This window comes from Sphaerodactylus townsendi, linkage group LG06 (genome assembly GCF_021028975.2).
Source record: "Sphaerodactylus townsendi isolate TG3544 linkage group LG06, MPM_Stown_v2.3, whole genome shotgun sequence".
Lineage (NCBI taxonomy): Eukaryota > Metazoa > Chordata > Lepidosauria > Squamata > Sphaerodactylidae > Sphaerodactylus > Sphaerodactylus townsendi.
In genome coordinates, this window is record NC_059430.1 from 29,318,371 (window position 1) to 29,333,708 (window position 15,338).

The window sequence follows — 15,338 nt, forward strand, 5'->3', positions numbered from 1 at the left end:
GGGGTCACAACCCACAGGTTGAGAACCACTGTTCTAACATACCTGCTCAAGACCAGCTCATGCCCCCAATAAATGATTTGACCAGCAGCCAGACTCTTCTCACTAAAAAAAAAAACTGGGACTGAACACTTCCGTTTATTGATACAAGCGATTCCTGGGACATTCTCTGGTTGTCAGTTAGAGGACAAGCCCTAAATTTGTGTACACCTATGTGGCTCCCAAGGAAGACTTTTATGTAAATAATGATCTTTTTTACCCTAATAAAATTCACTTTTAACACAGATGTCCTCTATTCCTTTTTTCAATTATTCTGAGCCTACTTTTTTCCTTTCGTAGGACAAAGATGCGATTAGTTAACATGGAATGGGATGCATCACTCTCAAAAGTGATCTTAAGGGTATAGTAAGAATTTTTCTTAAGGAGGCAGTAAATTTTAATTGCTCAAAGAGCAATCAGAGCAGTGACATGAATGTCTGCAGTCCTCAGGAAACTTCCTGGATGTTATTTTGCAATCATTCACTTATAATTTCCCTTTTAGGTGGAGCATGGGTTCCGATCTTCCACTGCTGGTGTCTGGCTGAAACCATTATCTTTTATGTAAGAAACTAACAGTAGTAGACGGGCTTTGTATGCATAAAGCCCTAGCTTTGTTTCAGCTCTTGTCAAAAGAATCTTGGATGCCAAGATTATAAGAGCCCTGCTGCCATTACAAGCCCATGTTTCGTCTTGCCACGTCGCCTGTCTGGGATGTGGGAACCTGTCTCTCCTTATTCCCCCTCCTTGCTAACTTGTTCAAAGCCTCACTGGTTGGGAAGGATGGCTGTATGGTCAGGGTCCCGAATCTTTGTTCCTGAAACCCTCCGCAAACAGGTGTTTTAGTTTGCCATAACTCAAAATCTGCAGGACCCATTGGATTTGTTAAAACGTTGCATTTGACTTTGCACACGGTTTTGGTGGAAATCTCTCCAAAAGGATGTGGAGGTTTATGTTTCTTGGGGGGGGGGGGGAAGGGGTGTGGCATGGTTAAGAGCGGGCGTGTTCTAATCTGGAGGAACCGGGTTTGATTCCCCGCTCTGCCGCCTGAGCTGTGGAGGCTTATCTGGGGAATTCAGATTAGCCTGTGCACTCCCACACACGCCAGCTGGGTGACCTTGGGCTAGTCACAGCTTCTCGGAGCTCTCTCAGCCCCACCCACCTCACAGGGTGTTTGTTGTGAGGGGGGAAGGGCAAGGAGATTGTAAGCCCCTTTGAGTATCCTGCAGGAGAGAAAGGGGGGATATAAATCCAAACTCTTCTTCTTCCTCCCAGCCTCACAACGAAGTTAGTAATGTGGGTAGTGGTGGACACTTTTTCCAAACAAGCCCACTTTATGGCTCTGAAACAACTTCCCAGGGCGCAGAAATTGGCCAAGTTATTTGTGAGCCATTTTTATATATTACATTCAGTTCCAAACAACATAATTTCAGAGGGTCTGAGTTTGTGTCCAACTTGCTTTCTCAAGTTATTGGGGTTGGAACAGGGGCTGAACTCCTCTCACCATCCAGAAAGTGATGGGCAGTCAGAGAGTCCATTTTGAGGTGGGGAAGAGTGAACCAGGTGCTTGAGCAGGACTTACGCTGCTACATCAACTACCATCAGGACAACTGGACTGACCTGCTCCCATTTGCTGAACATGCCTATAAACCCATTCAAAGTGGTCTATGAACAGGAGGGGAATCTATTGCCTTTTGTGCAGGTGGAGGGGGGTGGACCCAAAGGATATGCAGGTTTGACTGGGAAATATCCAACAGTCATGGCCTCACATCCATAAGGCCTTGTGTAAAGCTAAAGAGATGCCTAAATGCCAGGCTGACCAGAAATGCCAAGACTTCCATTTTGAGGTGGGGAATTTGGTATGTATCTCCACTAAGAATCGATGTGGCACCCAACCCAGCTACAAGCTGGGTCAACAGTATTTAAGACCCTTTAAAGTTACATGCGTCATTAATGAAGTGACTGTAGAGGTGAAACTGCCTAAAACTACTTGGAGTGTGCACCCTTGTGTCTCATTCCAGCCTCCTGAAATGGGCACCACCTACAGACTGGTGGCACCCAGAAGTGGATGTGTCTCCTCCTCTACTTGTTGCTCAGTAGGAGCACCATGAAGTTACCTGTGTCTTGGACTCACACTTGTATCACAGCCACCTGCAGTATTTGGTTGCTTGGAAACATTTCCTTGTGCGGAAGAATAAGTGGATTAAGGCTTCTGATGTTTGGGCCTCCCATTTGGTGCCAGAGTTCCATTGTAAATATCCTCACTGTCCTAGGGGCCCGTAGGTTGGCATTAGGGGGGCAGTATGTCATTATCAGCTCATATTTGATCGCGCCATGTCTCCCGCCCGGGATGTGGGAACGTGTCTTTCCTCATTCCCCCTCCTTGCTGTGGTTGTATTTTCTCACTCTTTGTACTTTATCCCAACCAATGCCTTATCAACTCATTAAGCACCTGCTGCTATAGTTCATTGTTTTGACCCTGAGGGAAGCTGCATTGTTTTTAGACTGTGGGATGCCATCTTCTCTTGGAAATGGGTAATTAGGGGGTGGTGTTATCTAATGTGGGGTATAAAGGAGGGCGCTTTCCTGGTTATGCTGAGTTCTGGCAATGGAAGTCTAAATGCTGATTCCTGATGCTGTTTCATAATAAAGAAATCAACTGAATACAGAGTTTCATTATTGAGCATTCCAGGAGCATGACATCTGTATCTGCACAGCCAGGCACAGTAGGCAACAGCAGGCTAGACAAACTGCCTGTCTATCACAATAACAGAGCTTTGTATTTCACTCTGTCTACACAAGACTATGCCTCAATGCTATGTAATATCAAGAACCTGTGCAGATTCCAGAATGTCATACAGACCGGGGTGTATTTATTCCAAATGTCTTAATAGCAAAAGAAACGTATTTTGTGACAATGACAAGTCCAACTAGCACTTTCACTGAAAACATCCCTCACTTGCACAGTACTGGACAGCCATTCTTCAAGAAACGTTTATGCATTTGCCTTGCGTTCCATTGGGGTCCTCTCTGAACTCTCTACCTTTTATCATTTTCCATAAGACAACCTAGAAGCCTGATAACTTGTTACGCACAATCAGACTTCAGCTGCTTTCATCGCTTCAGAAAGAGCTTTTCTTAGCGTTGTTGTGAGTACTTCCATTTTTTTTAAATCACTTGTGATAACAACTGACATCTGCTTTGGCTATGATGCATCTTGAAGCATTTGTTCTTTTTTCCTGGAGTCACAGAAGAACTGGAGCTTCCTGGGTAACAGCCTCACTTCCACAGGCATCACTTCGTACTCCTCATTATCTATAGACAAGGAGCCTTCCGTATCCTGGAGAGAGAAAGTCGGGATTTGAAGTAACTGGTTACAACAGGAAAACTAACCCAGACATGTTGCCTAAGGCAGTGACGTATCTGGCAGAGGGACATGGGGGGGGGGGGGGGACAACTGACCCCGGGCACCACCCATCAGATCACGTGGGGAGTGCCGGACTGGGACGCTGCTGTGGGCCCACCGGATGTCCCTTGGCCTGGCCCTGCCAGGCTGCTTGGAACTGCTGCCGCCCTCCTCCACCAGCTAAGGTAAGTGGTGCAGGGGGTGCCCTGAGCAGGTGTTACTCCAGGCACCATTTTCCCCCGGTTCGCCTCTGGCCTAAGGTTTGAGCAATTGTCCCCCACCTACCACATAGTTACATACCAGGGGAAACCAAGAAACAATGGTCACACAGAGTCAGAGTCTATTTCAAGATGCTACCTTGTCAAAGACTTCATTCAGCTACATGCATTTTTCTGCGTGAACCACTTTTCCCTTTTCCCAATGGTCTCTCAGGAGAGACAGAGCTCTCATCTGAGGTTTGGAGGTGGTAGTCATTTTGACCATATGCTGTATCAGGGAGTTGCAGAAAGCCTCCAAGTAGCAGAGACTCTGTACAGATCTATACTAGCATCCTAAGCTCAAGAACCTGCCTTATAGTCTAACGTCTGATAGGGCATGTATACAAATGAAGACAGAGTTGTGTTTCTGTTATTTTTTTTGGGGGGGGGGATCCCTTGCTCAACCTGATGCTGTGCTAAAACTATGCTTGTAAACATTTTCTTTTTAATAAATACTTTTAAACTTTGGATGCTTGCAGCACTCTTCTGTACCACACAGACTCCACAGTCTTGGACACACTATTTTAAAAAGAGGGTGTATGAGGGGGATGGCTGGCAATTGACAAGAAGCTATTCCTCCAGGAGTGTACCAGGCAGTAAATTGTCTCTGTGGTGCCCAGGACTGTGGAACTGGGAGGCGCAGAGGCAAGGCCTCGGAGTTGAAAAGAAGGTTGGGGGATTCTGACCCTGCCCAGTGAACAATTCCTACAGTGGTCAGGTGGTGGCAGCAGTTACCTAAAAGAGAGAGAGAGACAGAGACAGAGAAGCCTCCCCCAGGAGGAGTTGGATACCCCTGGGAGAGGATATATGGGATGGAATTCTGCCACAGTTACCATCTACTGTTACTATAGTTACTTATTTACTTCATTAATACTCCACCTTCCTCCCAGTGGAGACGCAAAGTGGCTTGTTATTCTCCCTCATTTTACCCTCACAACAACCTGGTGAGGAAGGTTTGGCTGAGAATCTATGACTGTCCCAAAGTCACCCAACAAGTTCTATGGGAAAGCGAGGGGATGAACAAGGAGAGTGAGGAGTTCCCAGCGTCTAACTCCCAGCGTCTAACACTGGCTGTTCGTGGGTCCCGGGGAGATAAAACAGGACTGCCACTTTACACTGAAAGAAGCTTCTCAGGAATACCAGCTCTCCTTCCCAAAGCGGGAAACCCAACCCATCCCCGTGTGCATCAATCTTAATTACCTGTCAGAAACGGAAGGTAAACTTTTGGCAACTTTTTACTTCTCACCTCTGAAAGCTGTAAGATACACCTGCTGGCCTGAAGACACTCGCTTCCTTCTGGACATAAGTGAGGGTCCTGCATTTTTTGGCTTCTATTCACAACACAGAGGCAAAGAGTTAAGAGTGTACAGGAACCACGAGAGCCTACACCAGCCAGGCTGAGGGATCACTTTCCATCTTCTCCCTTAATAACAATTTGAGGTCAACTGGCAACTACCACTCCGGGGGAATCTGAGAAATGGAAGCTGCTCTCTGACCCACCTTGACAAGTCACAAACAGAAAGCCATGATTAGTGACATCCTTGATAAACCCATCCTAAGGGCTCTGCCCAAGAGCATCTTTAGAAGGGATCCTTGCTCCTACCTGAATGGGAGGCCAGGTCCAACAGTGGTGCAGGGAACTGCTTTAAGAACTTACAAAACGATTAAGCAGTTGGAAAAATGTTGGTCGAATGCCTCAAAAAGGCGGGAAGGGTTAGGGCACTGCGCAATAAATAAAACTAAATATTTCAAGACCTGCCATTTTCTCACAGATTAACCTCTACTGTAGAAGAGGTAGAAGAGGTAACCCAGGAACTAGCCCCAAACTGAAACAGATGCTCAAGAGCATAAGGGACTTTGGAAATGGGAAAGTGATACCTGGAGCAGTGGAAAGAAGCAAGTATAAGCAGCATTACTAGCCACTATCAAACCTATATTATCTACAGTCTAGAGTTTACAATGGTTTGGATGTGTATGAAAGCAAAATAATGCTGGAAACGCATGCAATTACGCTATTGTTAGCCGTACCCCAAACAGCCCAAACTGGACTGCAAAGTACAGATGTTTGATCTCTGCTAAAGGATCAAGTGGACAAATGAGAAGAGAAAGATATAGATCAAGTGCAATGTGGAGGAACCAGGACAGATTCAAGGATTTGACTTGGACTGGGAAACTAACTCAGCCTAAATTGATATGGATTACAAGTTCCTTTGAGCTAACTCGTTCTTTTAACACTTTTAACAGCCTTAATAATTAATGCTAAGCATGCTTGTTTGGAAGTCTGTTTTGCTAAGATCAATGCAACTTACTTTCAAGCCATCCCCTCTCCCATTCTGGGAGGCAAAGATCTTATGCTCATTATTCTGCCGAGAAGAAAATAGCCTGACAATGCAGAGTTACTCCAACCTAAGCCTACTGATTTCCCTGCATGGGGTTGCACTGCAAATGTTTGCAACTTGCCCAGGCTCTTGTCTGAGGGTAAGTCCAAACTAAGGTTGGCTCAGTGGGCAAAGGCCTGTGGCTCAGTGGAACCTGGGGATAATCAGGAAAGGAATTGATAATAAAACTGCAAAGATTGGCATGCCCTTATATAAAGCCGTGGTGCGACCACACTTGGAGTACTGTGTTCAGTTCTGGTCACCACATCTCAAAAAGGATATTGAAGAGATAGAAAAAGTGCAGAGAAGGGCAACGAGGATGATTGAGGGACTGGAGCACCTTCCTTATGAGGAAAGGCTGCAGCGTTTGGGACTCTTTAGTTTGGAGAGGAGACGTCTGAGGGGGGATATGATTGAAGTCTATAAAATTATGCATGGGGTAGAAAATGTTGACAGAGAGAAATTTTTCTCTCTTTCTCACAATACTAGAACCAGGGCGCTCTTTAGAACCAGGGGGCATTCATTGAAAATGCTGGGGGGAAGAATTAGGACAAATAAAAGGAAACACTTCTTCACGCAACGTGTGATTGGTGTTTGGAATATGCTGCCACAGGAGGTGGTGATGGCCACTAACCTGGATAGCTTTAAAAGGGGCTTGGACAGATTTATGGAGGAGAAGTCAATATATGGCTACCAATCTTGATCCTCTTTGATCTGAGATTGCAAATGCCTTAACAGTCCAGGTGCTCGGGAGCAACAGCCGCAGAAGGCCATTGCTTTCACATCCTACATGTGAACTCCCAAAGGCACCTGGTGGGCCACTGCGAGTAGCAGAGAGCTGGACTAGATGGACTCTGGTCTGATCCAGCTGGCTTGTTCTTATGTTCTTATGTTCTTATGAACACCCTCTGTTTTGAATGTGGATGGTCCCAGGTTCAAACCCTAGCATCTCCAGTTAAAACCTACAGCTGGACCTCCTTACCCAGGAATCCATATAAGCAACCTGAGTTCTTTGGAGGAAAGGATGAAACAGAAAATAAAATGGGATAAATGGTCAGTGTTCTCTTTGGTCTCCACCACTTGAGCTTTTAGTTAGCTACTGGATTAAATACATACATTAGACATGTTTGGGTTTTAGTTGGGTTTTTACATAGCAATTCTTTGGTTCTTGGTTGTTTCTATTAACCCACAGCATTATTTTAATAAATGTTATAATGCCAACCTACTAACTCCGGACTATGTTGGTTTATTAACCACTACATGTTCAATTAAAATAAACAAGGAAAGACGGGGAAAAAAGTTTAAAAAATGAGTCTAACTCCTAAATGTTTGAGTCAGCTCCTCAGAGTCAAATAAAATTTGCCTAGGCCTGTTAGAACTATGATAAGGAATAATAAGTCTCCACACTCACCCTCTTTTTATGTAGTCTCCCTTACTGATTGTATCTGGTTCAATGCAAATATTCATGAAGTCTTCAGTGCGCTAAAATGAATTTTAGAAAGAGATAAATCAGTACTTCCATCCATATCATCTCATTTGCCTTTCAAAGGAATATTTACATGTCCTATCTTGTGCCTCTAAACAACAACAAAAAAATCAGTTTCTCTCATTGTTAAGGGAAAAGAATATTATTGGCAAGAGAGCTATGAAGAGAACAGTGCTTTACAGACTGTCATGTTAAAATCTGTACACAAAGCACATTCTCATGTATACACACACCAAAGACAGACTCTGAAGACTTTTTAAAAAATGCAGTAACGTTTATGCTGCCTTTTTACACTCCCATCCATAGTGAAAGCCATCAAAGGACAGCAGCTCTTTATGAACCACAGCAAAGTCCTCACAAGCAAGAATACAATTAATTCTGAAGGGAAAAAAGCATATTTTCATTAAAAACCTTAACTAATATACTAATTTTGAAGAAAACAAAATATATCAAAGAAAAGTTTTTTACATGTTTCAAAATCCATGAAATACCTCTGACTGAAAACAACCAAGATAACACAGCATACAAAATTTTGAATTATCTGGAACTCTTCATCAGGCTAGATGGGGGGGGGGGGGGGGGAGAGAGAAAGCGTGCTCAGGCCACAATCTTAAAACCTCTTTGCTTCTTCAACAGACTGCTCAGCTGTCTTCAGTGGGTGAAGGTATCTGGCTAGTATCAATATCAAATTTCACCCATGGTATTTTGAGAAAGGTGGTTGACAGGCCCATTCTTGAAACTGAGGGGATCCACACTGACCCTCGGAGAATCTGGGGAACCCGCTTGATGTGGAGATATAAACCTTCTCCTCAGTTATAGGATGTTTTTAGGGCAGCAAGTGTAAACATTTTGGGCTGCCGCTGTGAGGTAACTTTTGTACTGAGTCTGAAGAGCGCAGAGATTACAGAAGAAGCTTAATGAAATGATAAAATATTTATATACAGGTGGTAAATTCCCTTCAAAGCTTGAAGTCACCATGCCTGCTCATAACTACAGACAAGCTTAACAGCTCCACTGTCTTCCAGATGTACAGTTAAATCACTCTGATACACTACCAAGCAAAGCTAAACATGAAATTGTCTTCTCCCTTGTTGAGAAAATACCCCATTTCTTTCTATACCCTCACTCAGGCAACCTTCAACTTCCATCTCCTATGTGTGTGTATTTTTTTCCTAGCCTTCCATCCCTCCCTCTGAAAGGAAACTGGATGCTGGAATAGCACCCTCATACTTCTCAGGGGCAGAACAGCCTTCTATACATCATGAATGGCATTAAGGCCATGGCCCAGAAAATCTTTTTCTCCCTCCCACCTCCATGTTTTTTGGGTTTCAAACACCAAGCCTGAAATCCAAACCCTTTATACTCTTTCATGTCATTTGGTTGATCTTGATAGAGAATACATACAAGGATTTTGCTTTTTGGATTTTGCAGTGAACCGAAGCAGCTACCTACATCTTTTGTTTACGTCTCTCAGCCTTTTAAGTTAAAGACCACCAAATTAGTAGTGACGGGGTACAGGGCTAAAGAAGTTTTACAGGCAGGCTTACAGCTGCAGAAGCACAAATGAATTTGGCAAAAGAGGACAGTCTGCCCAAGATTACACACAGGGAAGTCTAGAATAGATGATTAGCATGTTCTAAGAGGGGATGCCCACCAAAAACTCCAAATGTTAGAACTAGTGCAGAATGTGGCTGAGAGAGTTTCTTTTAACTGGCTAGGGAAAGGAAAAAGATCTATGTGAGACACCAAAGCCCCTTCCACCGTAGAATCATAGAGTTGGAAGAGACCCCAAGGGCCATCAAGTCCAACCCCCTGCAATGCAGGAACACACAATCAAAGCACTCCTGACAGACAGCCATCGAGTCTCTCTTTAAAAACCTCCAGACTCCCCCACATTCCAAGGCAGTGTATTCCACTGTCGAACAGCTCTTACTGTCAGGAAGTTTTTCCTGATGTTCAGGTGGAATCTCTTTTCCTTCACCTTGAACCCATGACTCCTGGTCCTAGTCTCTGGAGCAGCAGAAAACAAGCTTGCTCCCTCACCAACATGACACCAGACAGGAGCCATTTCATTTAGCCATTCCATTTAGCCATTCCCTTTGGCATTCAATATGCATCAGTCTCCACACACTTTTCAAGAATATTTCCATAAGAACTAGGAAAGAAATAAAATAAAAGCATTTCAGGAAGCTTAATTCTGCACTTAAGGAGCAGAAGATGCAGGTACCTGAGGACAAAACACGCCCATCAAGTATGAACAGCAAGTGTGTCTTTTTAATTTTTTTTACTGTGGCCCATCCTGGGATGCCTGCAAGTGGCACTCGGTGAATTTTACAGGGAAGCACACCCATTAACAGCTGCCATTTTCATTCAAGGTCACAGATATTAAGTTGAAAACGCTCTCCCACCAGCTGTCCGGGCCCTGCGGGGACAGGGGAGTTCTTGAGACGCCCCAGGGGCCTGTAAGATGGAGCTGTTCGCCCGGGAGAACCCTTTGGAGGAACCAGCCGCTAATGGTGCCCCCCCCCCTCCGGCCCTTAACACCTGGGCCATTAACCATCTAATGAGACTCGCCATGCCTCCCTTTTCCGTGGGGAGGGAGGGACTTTATGTTATTGGATTGCTGGACGCCACCTTACACTTAAATTTAAATTTTTGAGCTTTTAAATTTGGAATAAGAATTGGAAATTTTTATCGCTGCTTTTATATGTTGTCATTTTATATTGTATTTTATATGCTGTGCACCGCCCAGAGCCCTTCGGGGATGGGGCGGTATAAAAGCCTAATAAAATAAATAAATAAATAAATAAATAAATGAATGACTGAATGAATGACTGAATGAATGACTGAATGAATGAATGACTGAATGAAGCCTCACCCAAAGGAAGATATTTCTTCCAGGCCCAAAGGTTAACCCCCCTTCCATCCAAAACAGCTGAAGAAAAGTTCTTAAAAGTAGCAGTATTTCTGAATGGGAAGGGAAGTCTAGGATGCTTATATGTCAGTAATCTTACTTTCAAGTCAAGGTGTCTGTTTTGAGTGGTGATGGACAATTCAATGGCAGACACCTCTGTTTCTTGCCAGGCCTCGGGGGTCACCTCCTTGGGTATTTCTGCGATCCAAAAGGGAAGATACCATTAAGCAGAAAGTGAATGCAAGGTAATATTGCGTTAATGCTAGCAAAGGTCAAGATCATTCCCTTTTTAGCTATCACACAATGCTTCATTTCGACCACTTTCAATGCTCAGGGATATGAGGAAGCAAGGAAGATGGGTGGGGCACAGTGCCGTCAAGTCACAGCTGAGTTATGGTGACCCCAGAAGGTTTCTAAGACGAGAGACAAACTGAATAGGTTTGCCGTTGCCTGCCTCTGTGTAGCAATCCTGGACTTCCTTATGGTCTCCCATCCAAATACCAGGGCTGACCCTGCTTAGCTTCTGAGATCTGATAAGGCTGGGCTAGTGAGGGCCATTCATAGCCACAAAACAGAGTAACTCCAGGTATCTGGAAGATCTCTCAAGATCACGTAACACAGGTGCAGTGGGGAGAAAATGCTCTTCTACCTGGCTTTTTTTTTTTTAAAAAAAAAGAATCTCTGCATATCTGCTTACCTTTTGGAGCTGGTGCCCAGTATTGAGCAAGCCTCTTGTAAAGTCTGATATATAAAGGTGGTCTCCCAGTCTTCTGCTCTGGCTCCTCTGGAGGCCGTGGAGTTGGGCCCAAATAGGTGAGGGAGGCTGGATGCTTCAGAGGCCACCCCTTGATGTTTGACCAGGAAAAGAATGCAAAATAGCCATTTGACAGTGCTTCTAAGGACTCAGCTTGGACCTTAAGCAGCAGATGTGGGTCTCAGAATCTTGGCTGCCACCAAACACCTGCAAGGCAGAGGTCACGACTTCCAGGGAGGTTTTTAATATTAAAACCTTCTGGGAGGGTTTTAATATGGGTTTTATTGTTGGATGCCACTTTATTTATTGCATTGACCTCTGTGTTTCAATTTAATGGGTTTGCTGTATGTATTGTAAAGTTCTGTTGTGCACCGCCCAGAGCCCTTTGGCGGTAGGACAGTATACAAAACCCATTAACTAACTAACTAACTAACTAACTAACTAACTAACTAACTAACTAACTAACTAACTAACTAACTAACTAACTAACTAACTAACTAACTAACTAACAAACACACAAACAAACAAAAGGAGGGGTTAACTTTTCCATAATGGCAAAGTTTCCCCTCCTAGCTCTTATCCCTTCCTCATCATGCAGCAAAGAACATGTCAGGGAACCTCATGGAAGGAGAAAACTGCTGAGGAGAGGGGGAGGGAATGGTTGACAATAACCCCACTTCTTTCCTGCAAGTGGGCCTGGGACTTTGTAGCTCTCCAGCAGCAACTGGGCTTCCTAGACCTACCAAATGTCTACCTTGGCCCTTTGAATCACTGTGATCACAATGAAACATGGCATCTAGTGCACCATGTGGTAACCCAGCCACAGGATGCTAGATGTGAAACAGCAAAGGTTTCAGGGAAGGTCACAAGAGTTACCAACACCTCCTGTGTCAATAGCAGATGGAGGAAGGTTGATCAGTAAAAAGGACGTATCATCAGCCTTTCCGTAGCCTAACTTTGCAGAGCTCTCCTGTGGAACTCAGGACCCTGTTAAGGAAAAACTCGTCCCAAAAGTTTCTGGCGAAGCAGCATATAAATTCCCCATTTCTGTAAATATAAATACTGCAATCACACATTTCTAAATAATAACTAGGAGCCCTGTGGGGCAGACTGGTAAGCTGCAGTACTGCAGTCTGATCTCTGCTCAGAATCTGAGTTCCATCTCGATGGAAATTGTTTGCAGGTTGACTCGGCCTTCCATCCTTCCGAGGTCAGTAAAATCAGCAGCTGGGGGTAAAATGCAAATCTGGGGAAGGCCAATGTCAAGTCACTCTGTAAACAAAGTCTTCCTAGTAAGCATTGTGATGTAATGACACGATGCTTGCATCTTTACCTTTTAAACCAGTGGTTCTAAACCTTCCTAATGCCGCAACCCTTTAATACAGTTCCTCATGTTGTGGTGACCCCCAACCCTAACATTTATCCATCTTACAGATGGAGAACACTGATGCAGAGAGTCTTAGGCAACCTCTGTGAAAGGGTCGTTCGATCCCCAAAGGGGTCCCGACCCACAGGTTGAGAACCACTGACCACTGTTTTAAACAATGATTAGCCACTGTAGCTGATGCAAACAGAAAGGGAGTGTTGCTTAGGGGTTGAAGTGTTGGACTAGGATGAATTCAAGGGTCCAATCCCCATTCAACCAATAGTGGGCCAGTTCCTCTGTCTCCAACACTTGCTCAGAAGGGTTGTTATGCAGATAAAATTAAAAATACTATCTCCTTAGAAGTCAGGCAGGATTTTAAAAAAATTGCCGATATAACCAGATCTATAAGCCATTTACTCTATTTTACAACATAGATCCCTTTAATGTTTTCAGTTGTTGGGAGAACAGGGGCAAGGAGAGCACCGGAGGACAGAACCAAGCTTGATATTCTCCCCCCAAAACATCTCATGCAAGTTGCGGCCACCAGCAGGAGGCTTTGGACTTGCTAGTCTAATCTGTAAACATGACTGATGATGCAGCATTTCAGAAGATTACATAGTATATTATCTGTTTGGGAATCAGGGGAGAGGTGTGAATGGGGTAAAAAAAAAGGCCCCTTTAACATATGTCAAACCCTTCAGTACTTGAGAACTTTAAAACTAGAGCAATTAACCTTTCTGCTCATTTTGTGACAGGAGGCAGGCTGACTGCGAGAGGCAGATTATCAACAGTCCTGTAGGCTCTATTTATAGGTGCCGCTTACGTCAATTGAATAAATCTCAGGGCGCAAGGATTAGCATAACAAAACCACAAGAGAGTGCTGCTCTGGAGGAAGGCAGCCGAGTTGCTTCTGACAGGTCGCTCCCGCAGCATCTCTTCGCCCTTCTGCGATGTTCTAGCAGCTTCCGGCATGATAGCACTATTTCAGCTGCCTTCCAGGACAATGCTCGTGAAAGCGGCACTGTTTCTGCTACCTGACTGTCAATTGACACTCGGCATTCAATGGGCTTCAAATCAGCCTGGATCTGAGGGGCAGTTTTGAACAGGTTGTAGCTGCCCTTCCTTCGGCAAATAACACAAACTGCAGAGCAGGTTAAATGGGACAGAAACACATGAAATGGTCTTGCGCCGAGGCAGACCACTGGTCCCTGTAGCCCACAACCGTCTCTGCAGACTGGGAGTGGACTTCCAAGGTAAGACAATACTATTTGCTGGAAATGCTGAGGGCCAAACCTGGAACCTTATGCAGGCTCAATATTGCATTCTGCAACTGATCTATGCTACACACGGTTGGGATACATGGCATTTTATCTTCCTCTCATCACTACTACATCAAAGTAACGGACACTGTGAGGAACTTTTACCTGTAACGTGTTGAAAAAGTGGGCTGCTTTAGTTTTCAGAGGTCCAAGGTACCAATACCTGGAAAAGTTGGAAGAAGAACAACAGAACCCCATATAAATATCTGATGCAATTTCTACCAAAGCTTTTTCTCGCAGCCTCACCTTTGAACTGGGAGTAGGGGAGAGTATTGGGAAGTTCTTCCTCTGAAAGTGCCTCCCACAGATATTGCATACATTACAAAGCCAACATTAAAAGTGTTATGGTGGAAACATTTTGCAACGTATGTAACATATAGAGTATGACAACCTTATTTCTATATGAGTTTATTTGACCATAATGGTCATTCTGGAGGCCCTGTTTCAGATGTCCTGGTTATGTGAGATGACCCAAAACAGGGACTTCTTGGTTGCGGCACCAAAATTATGGAAGATTAGTCTGTTCTCTTCTATCTTAGTGTGCTGCTACCAGGAGGTGAAGACTTTTTTTATTGTTTTGTTAGGTGTTCCCTTACTGATTCTCACTGACCTTCCCATGTGTTTATACACTTTCTTTTAATGGTTTTTATTGTTTGCTGTGTTAGGGACCGGATCTCCCCCCATCCTCATGCGGTTTACTTCCACATCACTGCCAGTAGAATCTGGTAGGGATGCAGACAGGAGATGGCAACACTCTCCAAAGGCTAAATCCCTTTCAACTGGCCTCCATGCAAAGTACACATGGACCAGACAACTAATCCAGACTCTCAGTAACTTTCTGTGCCTTGGGTCACCTTAGGTGGAAAAGAAAATGCATTAGGTTCTCCAAACTTCGTGAACCTGCAAGCACCTTTAGAATTCTGACAAAGGGCAGCCAGCACAACCCACAAAATGGCAGCCGCAGTAGGTGAAACCAATCACAAAATGGCTGTGGCGAGAGAAGAAGAAGAAGAAGAAGAAGAAGAAGAAGAAGAAGAAGAGGAGGAGGAGGAGGAGGAGGAGGAGGAGGAGGAGGAGTTTGGATTTATATCCCTCCTTTCTCTCCTGCAGGAGACTCAAAGGGGTTTACAATCTCCTTGCCCTTGCTCCCTCACAACAAACACCCTGTGAGGCGGGTGGGGCTGAGAGAGCTCCGAGAAGCTGTGACTAGCCCAAGGTTACCCAGCTGGCATGTGTGGGAGTGCACAGGCTAATCTGAATTCCCCAGATAAGCCTCCACAGCTCAGGTGGCAGAGCTGGGAATCAAACCCGGTTCCTCCAGATTAGATACATGAGCTCTTAACCTCCTATGCCACTGCTGCTCCTAACCACAAAATGGCAGGAATCAAGGTTATGTATAACTCTAATAATAACTGTTCAACATTT

General features: G+C 44.5%; 1 protein-coding gene across 2 annotated transcripts in view; it reads right to left on the reverse strand.

Annotated features, from left to right (window-relative positions):
* Positions 1 to 2,704: 2,704 nt before the first annotated feature.
* The window catches only part of AGK (acylglycerol kinase), a 51,171-nt gene continuing 38,537 nt past the window's right edge, over positions 2,705 to 15,338 (reverse strand). For both annotated transcript variants that reach the window (XM_048501881.1, XM_048501880.1), the window contains exons 11-16: positions 14,019 to 14,076; positions 11,172 to 11,319; positions 10,575 to 10,672; positions 7,486 to 7,556; positions 4,943 to 5,027; positions 2,705 to 3,373 (exon numbers count right to left, since the gene is read on the reverse strand). In XM_048501881.1, coding sequence (XP_048357838.1) covers positions 3,239 to 3,373; positions 4,943 to 5,027; positions 7,486 to 7,556; positions 10,575 to 10,672; positions 11,172 to 11,319; positions 14,019 to 14,076 — 595 coding nt within the window. In that variant the 3' untranslated portion in view covers positions 2,705 to 3,238. The remainder of the gene's footprint in view (positions 3,374 to 4,942; positions 5,028 to 7,485; positions 7,557 to 10,574; positions 10,673 to 11,171; positions 11,320 to 14,018; positions 14,077 to 15,338) is intronic.